This window comes from Pipistrellus hanaki (assembly GCF_964339955.1).
Source record: "Pipistrellus hanaki genome assembly, chromosome: 11".
Lineage (NCBI taxonomy): Eukaryota > Metazoa > Chordata > Mammalia > Chiroptera > Vespertilionidae > Pipistrellus > Pipistrellus hanaki.
Window position 1 is genome coordinate 6,492,138 of NC_140513.1, and position 19,221 is coordinate 6,511,358.

Below are 19,221 nucleotides of genomic sequence, written 5' to 3' on the forward strand. Positions count from 1 at the left end.
CTCCCACCGGGGATGTGCCCGCAACCAAGGTACATGCCCTTGACCGGAATCGAACCTGGGACCTTTCAGTCCGCAGACCGACGCTCTACCAACCGGTTTCGGCTGATCTCCTATTTAACCTACAAAACTGTCCTTGTCTTTCTTTCTTCTTCCTTCCTTTCTTTCTTTCTTTATTTTTTTATTTTTATTTTTTTGTCCTTGTCTTTCTTTGTTCAAGTAGTCCCCTCACCTGGGGCCCTTCTCCAATAGCCCTGTAGCCAATTACATCTGTGATTTCAGGTTCAGTTCCAATGCCCTCTCCTACACACATCCATTCCCTGGTCTCCCACTCTCCCATTATTAGAAGTACCTCCATTCTAAATTTTCTTGACCCTTTATACTGGCATGTCTACTAACAACGCATGACCTTGAGAATGTTTTAAAATCATCACTCCACAGATTACTTATTAATTACAAAAGAAAAATGAGTCCCTTTACAATATAAATCTAGTAGACATTATACAAATTTCCATCAATAATGAAACTGACATCTCAGTCCTCCATGTGATACATTAAAAGAGACATGAAATCACCTATGTAGCATTCCAGCCCCGAATGCTTAACACGGATCTGATCATGAAGATCAGATGAATCAAACTGAGGGACATCTTACAAAAAAACACTGGTCTGGATGCTTTCTATCATAAGAGACTCAAAAGAAGCTGGAAAAGTATTTTATATACAAGCAGGCAACTAAATACAAAATCCTCAATTGAATCTTGGGTCAAAAACAAAAACTGGCCTGGCCAGCATGGCTCAGTGGTTAAGCACTGACTTATGAACCAAGAGGTCACAGTTCAATTCCCAGGTCAGGGCACATGCTCAGGTTGCAGGCTCGATCCCCAGGGTGGGACATGCAGGAGCAGGTGGTCAATGATTCTCTCTCATCTTAGATGCTTCCCCAAAACAAAGCCATGGCTGTGTGCTCCGCTGGGCCTCGTCCTGTGCACTGAGAGTTTGCCGGTTCCGTTCCAGCCAGGCTCCTGCCCAGGTGTGTGGGCTCCATCCCCAGCAGGGGGTGTGCAGGAGACAGCGATTAATGTTCTGCTCTCACCTGGATCTTTACCTTTCTCTGTCCCTTCCTCTCTCTAAAAATGTATTTTAAAAATCTTTTTTAAAACCAATTAATTATTTTAATTAATTAATTATATTAAATAATACAGATATAAAATTAAAAAGTTCAAATTCAATCCAGCATACATGTGTAATACTATTTACAAAACTTTTAAAATGGGTATGTTTTAGCCTGGCCAGCATGGCTCAATGGTTGAGTGTCAACCTATGAAGCAGGGTGTCATGGTTCACTTTCAGGTCCAGGAACATGCTGGGTTGTGGGTTTTGAGCCCCATCCCTAGGAGGGGTATACAGGATTCTCTTTCATCACTGATGTTTCAGTCTCTCTCTCTCTCCCGCTCCCTTTCTCTCTGGCATGAAATTAATAAAAAAAAAATACATTTAGCCCTAGCCAGTGTTGCTCAGTGGATAGAGAATCGGCCTGCAGACCAAAGAATCCTGGATTCAATTCCAGTCCAAGGCATGCACCTCGACTGCAGGCTCCTCCCTGGCCCCAGCCCTGATCAAGCCGTGTGCAGAAAGCAACGAATGCATGTGTTTCTCTCACATCAATGTTTCTCTATCTTTCCCTCTCCCATTCTCTCAAAAATCATGGGAAAATATCCTCAGGTGAGGATTAAAATGTATACATACATATATGTACATATGCATGTAAAATGGATGTGTTTTATTCCCAGAAATAAAAAACCTAGCGTTATAAATTAACTTATTCATTTACTGACTCAGCAAATGTTTACTGAGTAGTTATTATATGCCAGCCACTATTCCAGCTCGGGGGTGAAGACAAAGTTCCTATTCTCACAGAGCTGACATTTGAAAGGGGAGACAAAGGCTGAAATACTAAATAAACATACAAATTATATGTTACCAGATAGAGAGATGCTATAAATAAAATATAGGGACAGGCGACAAAGGATGACAAGAGGACAGTGTAAGGACACAGAAAGTACCGGCAAAACCTCCCCACGGCAGCGGCTTGTCATACGGCATGTTCAGCATAAGCTATTTCAGAACCAACATCTGCTTCATAAAATATCTTCCTCATCTTTCCAGAAGAAGTTTGCTGCAGTGGTTTTCCATCATTGCTATTACTTGGGGGGTGGAGGGAAGGTCTCACACCAGATGTTGACAGGTGCTTACAAACAGGTGCACATTTCAAGTCACACATATCGTGGGGGAAAAAATGTTCAGTGATGCGTCAGTGAGAAGTCTGACGCCAACATGAAGAACTGCAAAAATTTTAAATGGAATTCCAAAATAAATGACTTACCAACCCTCCAATTCTAAATTCTGCACATTTGCTTTCTATCAAATCTAAAAAGAAGCTAATAGCAATAGGAAAATAAATCTGAAGAGGGATCCTGAGGCTTTTCACTTAAGGACACAATGCTTTAAAAGCCACACTATTCATATAATTTGAAGAAAACCAGCACACGGCGGCTAAAGCTTCCTCTCACAGGCTTCCACAAGAGCTTGGAGGGCCCCATACTTGGAACTTGGAGGTGCAATACTACGAACATTTCAAAGCCAAAGCGTTCACTGCCCTTTCTCCCTCAGATTATTCTGCTGAGTCCCCAGAACCCTGAATGAAATATCTGTGGTCTATCCTATCTTTTCAAAACTGTTCCTCTGGTCTCAGCCAACCAAGTCTTCTCTTTTACTTCCCTCATTACAAAATTCCCTCTTTCACCTACATTTATCATCCTATTTGCTTGTCTCCTTTCTCATTCAATGATTCAAATATTCTTCCAGACAGACTTATATATCCCAAAAGATGTATTTCTATTTCAGGAATACATATAAACCCTGATAGAGTAATATATGTGCAGTTTTATCATCACATAAAATAACAAGATCTAACAGTGAGTCTAGCAATACCATAAATGTGAAGAGATTATAATAAGCATAAGTGATATTTTGAGATACCTGCAACATTTGTAAGCATTATACAATAATATCTATAATTTTTATTGTGACAAAGTCACAGACATTGTTATTTTACCGTGGTTTATTACTTACATTCATAATTGGAGGAAATAATAAATTAGTTATCCTCATTCTAGCTCAAGGACCCTCCCATACATCCCCCCAACCCCCGACCCCACCCACCCACCCTCCACCCCGTGGTTCTATTCACCAACCAACCAGTGAATCTCAGGTTAATTAAAGCCTTTCTAGCTCAAATCTTTGCTCAAACTGATTTTTGTCCCCAATTAAAAAATAAAATAAAAAAACACTGAAATCTCCTTTGACCTAGTTCTAATCTGAACAAATCATCACACTTCCCTGTTTTTTATGCAGACTTAGTCACAGAGAGCCCTGTTCATTTCTACGGTTTGCCTCGCCGGCGCACCACCCATTTGGATGCCGCCCGTCAGGAAAAGGTGAGATCGAAGGAAGGGAGATGAAAGCAGCCGATAGACCCTCACCCCCACACCTCCAACAGCGAATGACAAGATACCTAGTGTAGAGTGTGTGTTTTTGGCGACTGGGCTGCCCGCCAGATGGGCGAGTCCCGCTTGTCAAGAGATCCCCGAAGCACGACGACGTCTTCACCGGCGGCTCGCAGAGAATTCCATCTCCCTCGGGCCTCCGGTGCCGGCTCCCTACCTGCTCCGCCCCGCACCCCATCCCCCACGCGACCCTCCCCGCCCGCCCCGCCCCGGCCGCCCGGCCCCGGCCCGGCACGCCGCGGCACCTCTCCCCTCGCCACACAGGGCCTCTCCCCACCCCCACCGCCCCTGACACTGGCGGGAGGGCCCGGGGGTCAGCTGAACCCCTCGGCCGGCCGTCAGGCGCAGGCTGCGGCCCAAGGCCGGAGCAGCCCGGCCACTAGAGACAGGGAGCCGTGCACTCCGGCGCGGGTTAGCGGAGGACGGACACTCACCGAGAGGATCATGCGAAGAAAGGAACCGAGGTCTCCGCCCGATCGCCACCCGGCCTCGGAGCAGTCACCCTCCTCTCCGCGAACTGCCACCGCCGCCCGCCCGCCCGCCGTCGCCGCCGCCGCCACTCGCTAGCTGGCTTCCCTGCGTCCTGCGGTGGCGCTGCCGCCGGGCCATCGCGCGTGCGCGGAGCCGCGGGGGCCCCTGGGACTGGTAGTTCCCGCGGGCGGCCAGCGGCGTCCCCTTCCGCTCGAGCCTGCCCAGTGGGCCACCACCTGGACGACCGCGGTGCCGCCAAACGCCTTCCGGGGAAATTTGTTCCTCACCCATCGCGGGCTCTCTTTTCCGCTTACGGTACTGCTGAGAAATCCGCGAGTATTAGCGAAAAGTGAAACGATTCAGGGCGCAACCGTCACTTGCCCGGGACACGCATTCCAAACCCCTTGGGGTAGTATCTGGACTTTTAAACCCGATTTCTCACTCCCCGTTTTATCAAATTTTAGTTACTGTAGACTTGACCATACAGTTGTTAAGTTGATTGACAATTTATCTGTTTAATAATTTCTTTTGCTTATTCACAAAAACAATTCAGATATTTAACTGAACAGTCATAGAAACCTGAGAGTTGAAGACACCTTAAAGGTCATTGGTCCAACTCTCGCCCGGGCAGGAATTCTCTCTCTTCCACATTCCAGCCAGGCAGTCACCCAATTTCTATTCCCACAGTTCAAACGCCAGGGAATTCACTGCCTGTAAGTCAGGCAGCCCGCCCCAGCCCATTGTCGGACGGCTCTAAGGGTTAGAACGTTCTGCCACCTGCTGAACTGAAACCATCAGCTTCCCTGTGCTGCCTCCCGCGGCCAGGAGTTATGCTGCTTGGAGCAATATACAATGTTTCCCACTTGACAGCCTTTCAGAAAGTTGAAAGCAATGATTATACCTCCCAACTCTGAGTCTCCAGGCAAAAAAGAAAGTAAATATCCTTTTTCTAACTATTTCAAATGTGAATAAGCTGCCAGACTGCTTTCCACTTAGTCATCCTCCTTGACGTATTACCTTTAAAAACTGTCAAAATTTGCTTCAGATTTATTGCCTCATTTTCTTACCACAATAGCTGGTCAGGTATTATTGTTCTCATATTTCCATGAATCTGACTCAAGAATTCAATTTGATCAAAGAGTATTTACCAGCTATTATAAAGCATTGCTCAAAGCACCACGGGAATGAAAAAAAGCAACAGGACACAGTTTGCACTCCAGGGTCAAAGGATAGCTCACACAGATCAGGGATAGTAATAGTAAACTAAGGTACAAAGTGCTGAGATTCCAGCAAAGGCTTCATTCAATTGAGGGGCTATAATCCTAGGAGGAAGTGACACTGGATGGTGGGATTTCAAGAAGGAAAAGGGCATGTGAGGATTGTGAAGAAAGAACCCAGCCAAGGCAAAATGTGCAAATGAACATGTTCACAGTTTGCTCTCAATACTGAATACTCTTAATGGGCTGGAGCACACCGGCCAGGGAGGAAAAGAAAGGACCCCAAAAGTTGCAAAAGCTTTCTGGGGTCCTGAAGAATGCACTGGGAGCGGTAAGTAAAAAGAGCACTGGGATGGTCAATTAATTGTTCTGAGCCCTATGCTGTCATCTACAAATGAAGAACTTGATCAGCAGTTTTCAATTGTTTTTTGTTGTTGTTGTTGTGTGGGTTTGTTTGTTTGTTTGTTTTTGCATCCAGAACACCTAGTAAGTAATACAGGCCCAGACATCAAACAATGGGTCATTACAACAGTAATTCTTATGGAATATGAGTATGTAGTATTATCCCCAAACCTTTTCCACATGAGAAAAAGAACTCAAGGTTAAGAGGCTCAAAATCAATAAATAATACTCATTGAGGACAGAGAATCCCAACTTTTAAAAAAAATTATTTCCGACAATATCTTTTTAAAAGAAATACTTTAATATGTTTTATTATTATTATTATTATTGATTTCAGAAAGAGGAAGGGAGAGGGAGAGATAGAAACATCAATGCTGAGAGAGAATCATTGATCGGCTACACACCCCCTACTAGGGATTGAGCCTGCAACCCAGGTATGTGCCCTGACCCGGAATTAAACCAGCAACCCTTCCATGCATGGGACAGTGCTCCACCAACTGAGCCTTACAGACAAAGACTATGTTATTTTTTAATGGGAAAAACTTTTCTAAAGCTCTAGAGTCTGTAAAAAATAAAAAATCCATAAAGACATATGAAGAAGCAGAAGTATTCCCTCATAAAATGTTTTTGCACTTTCGAATAATCCAATTGAAAAGTAAAGGACAAGAGTTCAGTTGTACATTCTAGTCTTCTGGGCCCTTGGTTGTCCTGTACTGGCCCCAACTGGCAGACTCAGAAATAGTAGTTAGTAATCAGAGGTCAATTTACTATAAAGCTGATGTAGCCTATAAATTAGGGCCCCTCATTTGTTTGGGGACCCTTTCAAGGTCAGAGGACTATATTCATGTAGTTCATACAGTTTTACAACATTTGCCAATGAATTTTAATTTTTGGCTATGCTGAGGACAACTTGAGAATACTGAAAATGAAAATGAGGGTCGGGACCGGTTTGGCTCAATGGATAGAGCGTCGGCTTGGGGACTGAAGGGTCCCGGGTTCGATTCCGGTCAAGGGCATGTACCTTGGTTGCGGGCATATCTCCAGTGGGGGGTGTGCAAGAGGCAGCTGATCGATGACTCTCTCTCATCAATGTTTCTAACTCTCTATCTCTCTCCCTTCCTCTCTGTAAAAAATCAATAAAATATATTTTGAAAAAAAAAGAAAAAAAAAAAAGAAGAGCCGACTTTCTTAATAAAATCTTAATGGCTATGATATTTAAAAAAAAGAAAAAAAAAATGAGGAAAGTGGTTCCTGTAGAACAGGGTCATAAATCATGCAACTCACACTTCAGCCCATTGAAATCTATTATAAATCTTATTTTTCTACCAGTACCAGTGATGTCCAGATTGATAGGAGCTGTCACCATATAACTTTGGTGCATTACCGTATTTTAATTTAACCCATGATTGATCATAAGGTTTAATGAAATTGTATCTTATATATTTTTCACTGACAATGTTTTGTTGTTGTTCTTTTGTATTAATTTTAAAGTTCTTAAACTTTTTCAAACTTCAAGTAAGTTCCTAATAAAGAGATTTTTTTTTTAAAATATATTTTATTGATTTTGTACAGAGAGGAAGGGAGAGAGATAGAGAGCTAGAAACATCGATGAGAGAGAGTCATCGATCAGTTGCCTCTTGCACACCCCCCACTGGGGATATGCCTGCAACCAAGGCACATGCCCTTGACCGGAATCCAACCCGGGTCCCCTCAGTCCCCAAGCCGACGCTCTATCCATTGAGCTAAACCAGTCCCGGCAAGAGATTTTTTTTTAATAACAAAAAAATGGAGACCAAAAAGTAACATACAATTTACTCTGAAAAACATAGATATTATGGAAGACTTGCCTAAGGGTCAAAGTCTTATATACACAATATAATGCGCAGATAATGTACTGAAGAATTGTATACCTAAAACCTGTATAATTTTATTAACTGTCACTCCAATAAAGTCAAAAAGAGAAAAACATAGATATCAATAATTTTAATGGCTATATGTTTTATCATACTGATATACCATGATTATAATTTTAAGACCGAAATTATTTATTTATTTATTTATTAAATGGTAGATTGGGCACCCCTTTTTAAAAAAATATATTTTTATTGATTTCAGAGAGGAAGGGAAAGGGAGAGATAGAAACATGGGTGGAAGAGAATCATTGATCTGCTGCCTCCTGCACACCCCCTATTGGGTATTGAGCCTGCAACCCTAGTGGACCACTAGGGTTGCAGGCTCAATACCGTTGATTGGAATGGAACCCAGGACCCTTCAGTCTGCAGGCCAACACTTGATCCACTGAGCCAAACCAGATAAGGCAAAATAGTTTATTTCTGGTAAGTTTTTAAACGCTAAATTCATGAAAACTTTAAAAAATTGATTTTTAGAGAGAGGGAGACACCATGTGAGAAACACACACTCACGTTGTATATGAATTAAACATCTCTAGAAAGCTACACAAGCAAGTATTGACAGTGGTTACCTTTGCCAGTGTACAAGAACAGGGCTAGGGAGTGGGGGACAGGCAGATTTATTTTCATTGCACACTGTACTCTTTAAATTTTATACCTTGTACATATATTTCTATTTTTAAAATGTAGAGATTTAAGATATACACACACACACACACACACACACACACACACATATATATATATATATATCAAGTATATTACTCAAATTCCATATAGTTTATATTTAAGATTATTTTACTTCAAAAAAATTTATGTATAAAGTTAAAATACTTTACAATTAAATAATTTAAACATAACAATCTTGTGAGGAGGCAGAATTATATCCATTGTGCAGATTAGTAAATAGCATGAGAGATTGTGACTTGCCCTCAATCACAGCTAGCTAAGTGACAGAACTGGAGCTCATAGTTTTATCTTCTAAACTCTATGGTCTTTCCTCTCTATCACACTTTCTGACATAGCATATCCTCTTCTACCCTGCCACCCCCCCAAAAAAAAAATATGTATATATCTATATTTATATCTATAAAAAGCCAACGACCGGAATGCCAGAACAACTGGAATAACCAATGGCTATGACACCCACTATGCCAACCAGCCTGATCAGGGGTGGGGCCAACCAGCCAACCTCCTGCAGCCTCTCCCCCAGGCCAGCCCCAGTCTGCCCCCATTGAAGCGGGCTGGTTGGTTCCCGTGCACAAATTTGTGCACAGGTCTGTAAGATATATATATATATAAACAAAAAATGCATTTTTTACTTTTCATTTGTGTGTGTGCGGGGAAGGGAGGTGAAGGTTATCTATTAATTAAAAATTATCTTTTAAAAAGTGAAGACAAAGAAGAAAACTTATTGCATAGCATATTAAAATTTCAAAAGAAAAAAAAATAGACATGATTTTTCCTTAGTACTGCTCCAAGCTCAGGTATAGGAAGATACTTTTGTTTTACTTCAGTGGTTAATGAAGGTTGAGAAATTATTTTTTAATATATTTTATTGATTTTTTACAGCGAAGAAGAGAGAGGGACAGAGAGCCAGAAATGCTGATGAGAGAGAATCATCGACCAGCTGCCCCTCTTCCCCCACCCCCCCACCCCCCCTATTGGGGATGTGCCTGCAACCAATGCACATGCCCTTGACCGGAATCAAATCTGGGACCCTTCAGTCCGCAGACCGACGCCCTATCCACTGAGCCAAACCGGTTTCGGCAAGAAATTATTCTCTTTTAATAAAAAACATTTATGTGGCCAATTAAGAGAGTAATTAGATGCAGCAGCATTTCCAAAAATCTTTGTCAAATTCAACTTATCACCAAAATTATTATTTCTCGTTGAAAGAAATCTTTAAAAATTGGCTCTTAAGAGGTGGAGTTTTTAAATTTTTAAATTACAGTTTACTTTCAATATTATTTTGTATTAGTTTTAGGTGTACAGTTAGATAATCATATACTTTACAAAGTGTTTATCTCCCCCCCCCCCCCAATATTTCCAGTAAGGAGATGGTGTTCGTGAAGAGCTTCTGAAATATCATGATTGTATATTACCACTATTCTACAACTTTCCAAGTACTTTTTCATTGGATCCTTGCAACAAGCCGCTGGGACAGGCAGACAGAAATCCCTGACATTCAATTGGTGAGGAAGCTGAGGCTCGGGAAGGTTGTTTCTTTCCCCCAAGTCCATGTGCCCTACCTCTTAAGTTGAATATTCTCTCCCAAAAAGCATGTGAAGCCCTGACTGGTTTGGCTTAGTGGATATAGTGTTGGCCTTCTGGCTGAAGGGTCACAGGTTCAATTCCAGGCACGGGCATGTACCTTGGCTGCGGGCACATCCCCAGTGGGGGCGTGTGCTGGAGGCAGCTGATTGGTGTTTCTCTTTCATTAATGTTTCTAACTCTCTTTCCCTCTCCTTTCCTCTCTGTAAAAAATCAATTAAAATATATATATATTTTAAAAGCATGTGAAAAATTCTCAATTATCAGGGTCTAAACATTCAACTTATCAATTATTTAGGACTTTTTCTTTACCTCTCTGCCTTCATTCCCTTTCAGAGAGGAAGATTTAGAAGCCATTGTAAGATTTTGCCAATCCTAATCATCCCTAATTGCTTAGCTTTCTGAAATCAGATGGGAAATGGAAATTTATTTTCTTACCTCCAGGAACACAAGTGAAGCAACATGGTTTAAATTACTGGATAAACTCTACATTTGTCTATGACCCCTTATTAAAATGTTAGCAAACTAACTACTCTATATCCTAAAACAAAATCTTATAAACCCGGAGCTCAGGATGACAACCTAGACTACAGAAATTAAACATCAAACTGTCAGTCTCAAATTCTGGCTCCATATCTTCTCAGCTGTGTGATTTTCTGGGAAAATGTCTTTACCTCTTGAAGCTTCAGATTCTTTAGCTCTAAAGTTGAGGTTAAAAATGCTTTCATAAGGATTAAAATAAAATATACATAAAGCAATTAGCTTAGTGTCTAGCACTTACTAAAATATTGATAAATTGGCACTGATAACTATTTTCAACATTTAGCAAACTAGATTTACCTGTACATTTCCCTATTCAATCCACATATGTCCACACTTTGGAATATAACATATACCTAATTTATTGGCTTTAAAAAGATATTACAACCACCAATATGCTCAAGACCCCTCAGAAGTTAGCCAGGTATCACTTTTCTAAATCTTAGAGTTACAAAGGGTTACTCCGTCAATCAAAGATGAAGCTGAAATGGAAAGCTTTGTTTTTAATAGAAGTGAACTGTGATATACAGAGTTTGGTAAAATTATGTTTACAGCTGTGAGTACAGGAACATTTATTCTTATTATTATTGTATTATTTTCTATACAAAGAACTGTAAATCTACTTTTGCCCCATCTATATACAGGAAATTTGCTCAAATTGATATGAAGCTGTAACGTGGCTGGAGATTTCATCTTTATTGAAATTTTTTTTTTTTTACTATTAGAGGAAGTGGAAGGGAGAGAGAAAACATTGATGCATGAAACGATCAATTGCTTGTTTCCATACTTGCCCTAACTGGGGATGGAATGTAAAAACCTGAGTATGTGCCCTGACGGGATAGAAACAGCAGCATTTTCGTGTACAGTTTGACACTCCAACCACTGAGCCACTGGGCCAGTGCTGAATGGTGATTTCTATCTTGATACTAGACTGATGCAATCTAAAGAGGGGTCAGTGTTACTGTTGTATTACAAGCCCTGTTTGAAGAGATGGCTGATGCAACTTTGATAGTAAGAATGAAGTCTGAGTCACCAGTATAACCATTGAAGAGGAAAATTCCTGAGTACTGACTCCTACACCCAGCATCTTAGTAAACTGTGTGTAAGATGTTTCAATGCTATGTGGACACAGTACTGTCCATACCCATGAATCTCAAAAATACATCTAGTGGGGAATGTATTCACTAATTTTAAAAAATTGCTAAGAGCACTGGCTATGCTGTCATGCTGATTTGTATCCTAATCCCATCCCCTCATAGACACAGCCATAGTGGGGTGATTACCACAGGGAAGGGAGGATGGGAGAGGAACAAGGGGGTAAAGGGGTGAGGGTAATAAATGGTGATGGAAGGAACTTGACAGGGTAGTGAACACAATATGCTGATGATGTATTATTGAATTGTACACCTGGAACCTACATAATGTTATTAACTAATGTCACCCCAATAAATTCAACAAAAGGGGAGGGAAACCCTAACTCCATCCCTTACCAGCTCTATGACTTTTAAGCTAGCTAATCTTTCTGTCTCAATGTTCTCACCTAGAAAATGGGAAATGCCAAATGCTGAACTGTAAGGACTGAATGGCACGGGGATTGGTGCATAGTAAACCTCAAGTAAATCGTACCCTATATCATTTTCTGCTGCAGAATGCTACACAAGATTAAGGCACCATGAAGGCTTTGTGGCCCTAGCTGGTTTGACTCAGTGGATAGAGCTTCATCCTTCGGACAGAAGAGTCCCAGGTTCTATTGGAGTCAAGGGCACATGGCCGGTTTGTGGGCCCAATCCCCAGTAGGGATCAATGATTCTCTCTCATTGATGTTTCTCTCTCTCCCTCTCCTTCCTCTCTGAAATAAAAAAAAAAAAAATACTTTAAAAAAATAAGTTTTCGTGTACCAAAAACACAATCAATCAGACAAAAAGAGTGAAGGTAGAAAGCTATCTATAATAAAGGATAAGGAAGGTCTTGTAAGTGAGCCACAAAGGGAAGCGATGGGCCAGGAAAGGGAAAGAGGGGTAACGTCCACTAGAAAAATGACCTTGTGGGAGGGATGGCATCAGCTCTTCGGGGAGCGTGTGGTCAGTGGGGAGGGGATTCGGTGTTAAGAGATAACTCCTTTGACCCGGCCTGTCCAGCGACTTACCCTGGGGCAGGGCAATGTGGAAAGGCCTGGTTTAGACAGAGGAAGCAGGGGAAGCAGGAGCGACATATTGACTAGGAGGAGCCATGATTCGGGCCGGGCGAAGCGCAGGTCCCGGCTCTAGGGCCACCGGCCGGTGAGCAGCAAGATGCTCGTACACCCCTAGTACGAGGACCGGGAGAGGCTAGAAAGCGCAGAGAAATTCGTTTTGGGGTGATCATAGCACCTACGCTGAGACCTTGCTGCCTGGGGCAGGATGGAGGCCGGGAAGAGGAAGAGCCGCTTCCTGCTTCGGGATGAGGGACAGAGGAGAGGCTAGCGGACAGCGGAAAAGCAAAGGCCTGAAGCCCCCACCGTCTCGGGGGTAAAAAATCAGGTCCCAGGCCGGCTCCGGTCCCCCGAGGACCCAGCGTGGAGGCGGGACCGCGGCGGTTACCGGTAGAAACGGCCTCCGGGTGAGAGGTCGCCACCAGGAACGGACAGCGGCTTGAACCAATGGGCCCAGGTCACGGGAGCGGATGCTGACTCCCATTGGTGGTGGCTGGGCGCGACCCGCAGCCAATGAGCCCGCCCTGGGGGGCGTAGCGGTGACGTCAGTCGCGTCGGAAGCTACTTCGAATCGGCGGCGGCCAGCTTGATGGCCTGGACCAATCAGCGGGCTCCAACTAGCAGAGCCTTGACCAATCGGCGGCCTCCACGACGGGGCTGGGGGGAGGGTATATAAACGGAGTCGGGGGCACCTCGCGGTACTGTCCGAGTCTTTACACGCTTTCTGGTTTTTGGGTTTCGCGAGTGCGAGAGGTTAGCGAGGTAAGCGCCGCGGCCTGCTTTTCCTGACCCGCCCTGCGTCTTGTCCACCGCTCCTCCTGACCCCGGGCCCCGTGTCCCCCCAGATCGGTACGCTCCGTGCGTTTCCTTGCTTTGGGCCTGTGCTTGGATTGCGTGCGACGCCCCGCCAGCCTGCTGACCGACGGCGAAGGCAAGATGAAGCTCTCCCTGGTGGCTGCGGTGCTGCTGCTGCTCGGCGCGGCGCGGGCCGAGGAGGAGGACAAGAAGGAGGACGTGGGCACGGTGGTCGGCATCGATCTGGGGACCACCTACTCCTGGTAAGTCAGGGGTTTGGGGCAAAGGAGGATGGGGCTTGTCCCCGTGGACTGCGGTGAGAATGGCTTGAGCTGATTCTTTCCGTTCGGTTTTTTTTTTCTCTCCCCCCCGCCAGCGTTGGGGTGTTTAAGAACGGCCGCGTGGAGATCATCGCCAACGATCAGGGCAACCGCATCACCCCGTCTTATGTGGCCTTCACGCCCGAAGGGGAGCGCCTGATCGGCGATGCCGCCAAGAACCAGCTCACCTCCAACCCCGAGAACACGGTCTTCGACGCCAAGCGGCTCATCGGCCGCACATGGAATGACCCGTCTGTGCAGCAGGACATCAAGTTCTTGCCTTTCAAGGTTCGGCCGGGGGTTTTTTCCACCGGATAGGAAGTGGGTGGTGGTGGCGGTGGTGTGGGAGTATTTAAGATTGAGAACTTACGGAAAAACAGTTTTGAAGACAAGAAAGGATAGAGACATGGTACATATAATAATATTTATTTAATAATTCTGGTGTGTTACAAAATTTACCGACACACTTCAGACATTAACTACTCTGTCCACAGTAGTTCAAGATTTAAGAGAAGTATTTTTGGTCAGTATAAGTTTGAAGTGTTGTTGCTTCTGTGTCTGCAATAATAATCATTCTTTAAAACAGGTGGTTGAAAAGAAAACTAAACCATACATTCAAGTTGATATTGGAGGTGGGCAAACAAAAACTTTTGCTCCTGAAGAAATATCTGCCATGGTTCTCACTAAAATGAAGGAAACCGCCGAGGCTTACTTGGGAAAGAAGGTAAGTTTCTCTAGAACATGTTAAGTATTTTTATTGTTGCTGCTCTTGATTGTGTTGTATAAATGCCTTCATTGTTTTTATAATTTGAATGACATTCATGTATATCAGTTTTAATTACGTGCATACTTTACTATATGCCAAACAAAATGCTGGGGACTTTACCTGGGTATAAAATTATATATATGATGCCCATCTTAAAAATAAACTAGCTTAAACTTCAAAAAATAAAATAAAATAAAATAAACTAGCTTAGAAAATAAAGTGATGATTTCACTGTAACTGAAATAAGGGTAAGGCCATGTGATAAAAGACAATTACCTTATGTTATTTTTTTAGGTTACCCATGCAGTTGTTACTGTACCAGCCTATTTCAATGATGCCCAACGCCAGGCAACCAAAGATGCTGGGACTATTGCTGGATTGAATGTCATGAGGATCATCAATGAGCCGTAAGTGTTAAATTCAAAGGGATGGTATAGTTGCTAAGTAGAGAAATTGTAAACTTATCTAACTTACCTGAATTTTTTTATTTATTTTTTTAATTCTCCTAACAGTACAGCGGCTGCTATCGCCTATGGCCTAGATAAAAGGGAAGGGGAGAAGAACATCCTGGTGTTTGACCTGGGTGGTGGAACCTTCGACGTGTCCCTTCTCACCATTGATAATGGTGTCTTCGAAGTCGTGGCCACGAATGGGGACACTCACCTGGGTGGAGAAGATTTTGACCAGCGTGTCATGGAACACTTCATCAAGCTCTACAAAAAGAAGACTGGCAAAGATGTCAGGAAAGACAACAGAGCTGTGCAGAAACTCCGCCGTGAGGTCGAAAAGGCCAAGCGGGCCCTGTCTTCTCAACACCAAGCAAGAATTGAAATTGAGTCCTTCTTCGAAGGAGAAGACTTCTCTGAGACCCTGACTCGGGCCAAGTTTGAAGAGCTGAACATGGTATGCTCCTTGTTTTTGCTTTGCTGATGAGGTCTAGTAAGATTGAGACAGTGCGTTTAGAAATCTAGACAGTCAGTATGACAGGCATCACAATAGTAATTGTTGTCTTTTATTCTAGGACCTGTTCCGCTCTACCATGAAGCCTGTCCAGAAAGTGCTGGAGGATTCTGATTTGAAGAAGTCTGATATTGATGAAATTGTGCTTGTTGGTGGCTCTACTCGAATCCCAAAGATTCAACAGCTGGTTAAAGAGTTCTTCAATGGCAAGGAGCCATCCCGTGGTATAAACCCAGACGAGGCTGTCGCGTATGGTGCTGCTGTCCAGGCTGGTGTCCTCTCTGGTGATCAAGATACAGGTAGGTCCATGTTGTAAGCATCTTCCACTGTGCTTCAGCAGCTTGCTGGCAAGAGTATAATTAGCTGTTGCTTTATAAAGCAATAGAATATGAGCAGTAAGGTCACATAGCTAGTAAAGGGTACAGTAAACAAGACCTGGTGCAGTTTTAAGATCCTTAGCAACTATATTTACTTACCTGCTTCTAAAATAGTTTTGTATAGAACCTAACCAAGTAGAAAGACGGAGAAGATAAAGTTGTAATGGTCATGGGGAGACTGCTTAGTAGTAATTCTATGACTCCTTAATTAGAAATTAACTCTTATCATTACCTTTGCAGGTGATCTGGTACTGCTCGACGTGTGTCCCCTTACGCTTGGTATTGAAACTGTGGGAGGTGTCATGACTAAACTGATTCCAAGGAACACTGTGGTGCCCACCAAGAAGTCACAGATCTTTTCTACAGCCTCTGATAATCAGCCAACTGTTACAATCAAGGTTTATGAAGGTAATTGCTTATATTTGTTAATATCATGGTATGTGTGTGAACAGCATCACTTCTTGCTTTTAATATATTCTATTGAATTGAAAAGAAATATCCGTTTTTCAGATGGGGTCCCTAACTAGTGTTGAATTTGATATAGTTAGCATTAAAATCCAGTTTTTTTTTTGTTTTTTTTTTTTAATATATTTTATTGATTTTTTACAGAGAGGAGGAGAGAGAGATAGCTAGAAACGTTGATGAGAGAGAAACACCGATCAGCCGCCTCCTGCACACCCACCACCGGGGATGTGCCCGCAACCAATGTACATGCCCTTGACCGGAATCGAACCTGGGACCCTTCAGTCTGCAGGCCGACGCTCTACCACTGAGCCAAACCGGTTTCGGCAAAATCCAGTTCTTATCTAGCTTCCTAGCACTACTGCCCATTAAAACAGTTTCTGAGTTAGCTCTAAATTATAAGAACAAAAAAAAGCTCATGTAAAGCCAGTGAAATTCAATTAAAAGTTAGTAGGAATGCCTGTACGGCATGGCTCAGTGGTTGAGTGTTGTCCTATGAACCAGGATGTCATGGTTCCATTCCCAGTCAGGGCACATGCTCGCAAACCCAGTGTGGGGCGTGCAGAAGGCAGCTGATCAATAATTATCTCTTATCATTGAAGTTTCTATCTCTCTTCCTCTCTGAAATAAATACACACACACACACACACACACACACACACACAGTAGGTCCTCTAGTTATGTCGGAGATCCCTTCCTACAGCACAACATAATGTGATTTTCGCCGTAAGTTGAAACCCACCTACTTCACTTACATGGAGCACATACACAGCAGTAATGAAGTAAAACAGTAAAAAAAAATTTTTAAAGAGAACAATTCCTGATCTTTACTTGTGGGAAACAAATAATAAAAAACATAAAGCACATATGTCGAAATGACGGAACTTTTTTTTTTTTACATAAATAAATGGGAGATGGCAATGTAACCATGAAACAACTCTAGGACTGTGTATATGTATATAAATATATATATATATATACACATATATATATGTATATATATGTATGTATATATATATATATATATATATATATATATATATATTTTAAGGAGTTAGAAACTTAATTCACTTAGTTCATTTGTTGCTTCTTCTAGATCAGTGACCTACTTCTGGCTTGATAAGAACACCCTTTTCACTGTAGGCTCTGACGGACTGAAATGCAGGGATCCACATGCACTAATGTTGGTCATTAACAAGATTTTTATGTGTCACTTCCAGGTGAACGCCCCCTGACAAAAGACAATCATCTCCTGGGAACTTTCGATCTGACGGGAATTCCTCCTGCTCCTCGTGGGGTCCCGCAGATTGAGGTCACCTTTGAGATAGATGTGAATGGCATTCTCCGAGTGACAGCCGAAGACAAAGGTACGGGCAACAAAAATAAGATCACAATTACCAATGATCAGAATCGCCTGACACCTGAAGAAATTGAAAGGATGGTTAACGATGCAGAGAAGTTTGCTGAGGAGGACAAAAAGCTCAAGGAGCGCATTGACACCAGGAATGAATTGGAAAGTTACGCCTATTCTCTAAAGAATCAAATTGGAGATAAAGAAAAGCTGGGAGGGAAACTTTCCTCTGAAGATAAGGAGACCGTGGAAAAGGCTGTAGAGGAAAAGATTGAATGGCTGGAAAGTCACCAAGATGCTGACATTGAAGATTTCAAAGCTAAAAAGAAGGAACTAGAAGAAATTGTTCAGCCAATTATCAGCAAACTCTATGGAAGTGCAGGCGCCCCACCTGAGGAAGAGGAACCAGCAGACAAGGATGAGTTGTAGACACTACTCTGCTAGTGCTGTAATATTGTAAATACTGGACTCAGGAACTTTCGTTAGGAGAAAATTGAGAGAACTTAAGTCTCAAATGTAATTGGAATCTTCACCTCAGAGTGGAGTTGAAAATGCTATAGCCCAAGTGGCTGTTTACTGCTTTTCATTAGCAGTTGCTCACATGTCTTGGGGTCGGGGGAGAGGAGAAATTGGCTGCGTAAAAAGTGGATAAAAAGCTGTTTAGGGCGTGTGTTCACCGTGGAAATGTTCTATTTAACAATTGGGTCATGTGCATCTGGTGTAGGAACTTTATTTTCTACCATAAGTGACACCAATAAATGTTTGTTATTTACACTGGTCTAATTTTTGTGATAAGTTTTCTTACTGGTTCAATCATTTATTTTAGGTTTAGATTCATATGGGCGGGGGTTATGGTTTTGAGGTAACTCTGGGAACTTGTGTAACTTCAATTTAATTCACCCATATCCTCACTTAGGCAAGGGTCATTTCACAATGCCCAAGAGTTTCCTTGAACGTGTTTGAAAAGTCCTATTTCCCCTTATCTTTATAGAACTTACCTTTCTGGTGGCTTTTATTATTTTTGGCTATTAATGATACTTTAGGTTGTTTGCATTTTCTCAAAACTTGTTAGATCACTGATGTTAACTTTACACACTTGAATTCATTTTATGGTGTAAAGGTATATATATATATTAAATATATTTTATTGATTTTTTTTACAGAGAGGAAGAGAGAGGGATAGAGAGAAACATCGATGAGAGAATCATCCATCAGCTGCCTCTTGCACATACCCTAGTGGGGATGTGCCAGCAACCAAGGTACATGTCCTTGACCAGAATTGAACCTGGGACCTTTCAGTCCGCAGGCTGACGCTCTATCTACTGAGCCAAACCGGTTTTGGCTAAAGGTATATTTTGAATTTCACTATGTCAGAATCCCCATCTGAAATTTCTCACTACCCCAAGTGCTACTGGAGTGGGAGCTAGGACGGTGACCTTGAAACCATATAAAGCTCCGCTGCAATTTTTGGTGAAAAGCAGTCATTTTTGTTATGACCCGTTCAAGATTATTTGGAGTGGCTTCCTGAGCAAGGGGATGGTTATGAATAAGTAGTGTGATCAATAAGGGGCAGGCTATTTGGCACTAACATGATATCCAATAAGACCCAAGGGTAACTG

At 42.6% G+C, this 19,221-nt stretch overlaps 2 protein-coding genes across 17 annotated transcripts in view; one reads left to right on the forward strand and one right to left on the reverse strand.

The window, feature by feature from the left end:
* Window positions 1-4,297, reverse strand: part of GAPVD1 (GTPase activating protein and VPS9 domains 1) — a 55,652-nt gene extending 51,355 nt beyond the window's left edge. For 4 of the 16 annotated variants that reach the window (XR_014796274.1, XM_084898324.1, XM_084898322.1 and 1 more), the window contains exon 1: window positions 4,001-4,184. The gene's annotated coding sequence lies outside the window, so the exon portion shown is untranslated. Of the gene's footprint in view, window positions 1-4,000 lie in introns of all 16 variants that reach the window. The other 12 variants (XM_084898327.1, XM_084898329.1, XM_084898321.1 and 9 more) reach the window with 6 other exon arrangements.
* Window positions 4,298-13,200: 8,903 nt separating this feature from the next.
* On the forward strand, window positions 13,201-18,381 carry HSPA5 (heat shock protein family A (Hsp70) member 5). The gene is made up of 9 exons (XM_084898352.1): window positions 13,201-13,333; window positions 13,417-13,629; window positions 13,743-13,974; window positions 14,273-14,410; window positions 14,747-14,859; window positions 14,965-15,355; window positions 15,474-15,711; window positions 16,030-16,197; window positions 17,472-18,381. The coding sequence occupies exons 2-9, from the start codon at window positions 13,508-13,510 to the stop codon at window positions 18,029-18,031; spliced, it is 1,962 nt and encodes a 653-aa protein (XP_084754478.1). The 5' UTR covers window positions 13,201-13,333; window positions 13,417-13,507; the 3' UTR covers window positions 18,032-18,381.
* The last annotated feature ends 840 nt before the right edge of the window (window positions 18,382-19,221 follow it).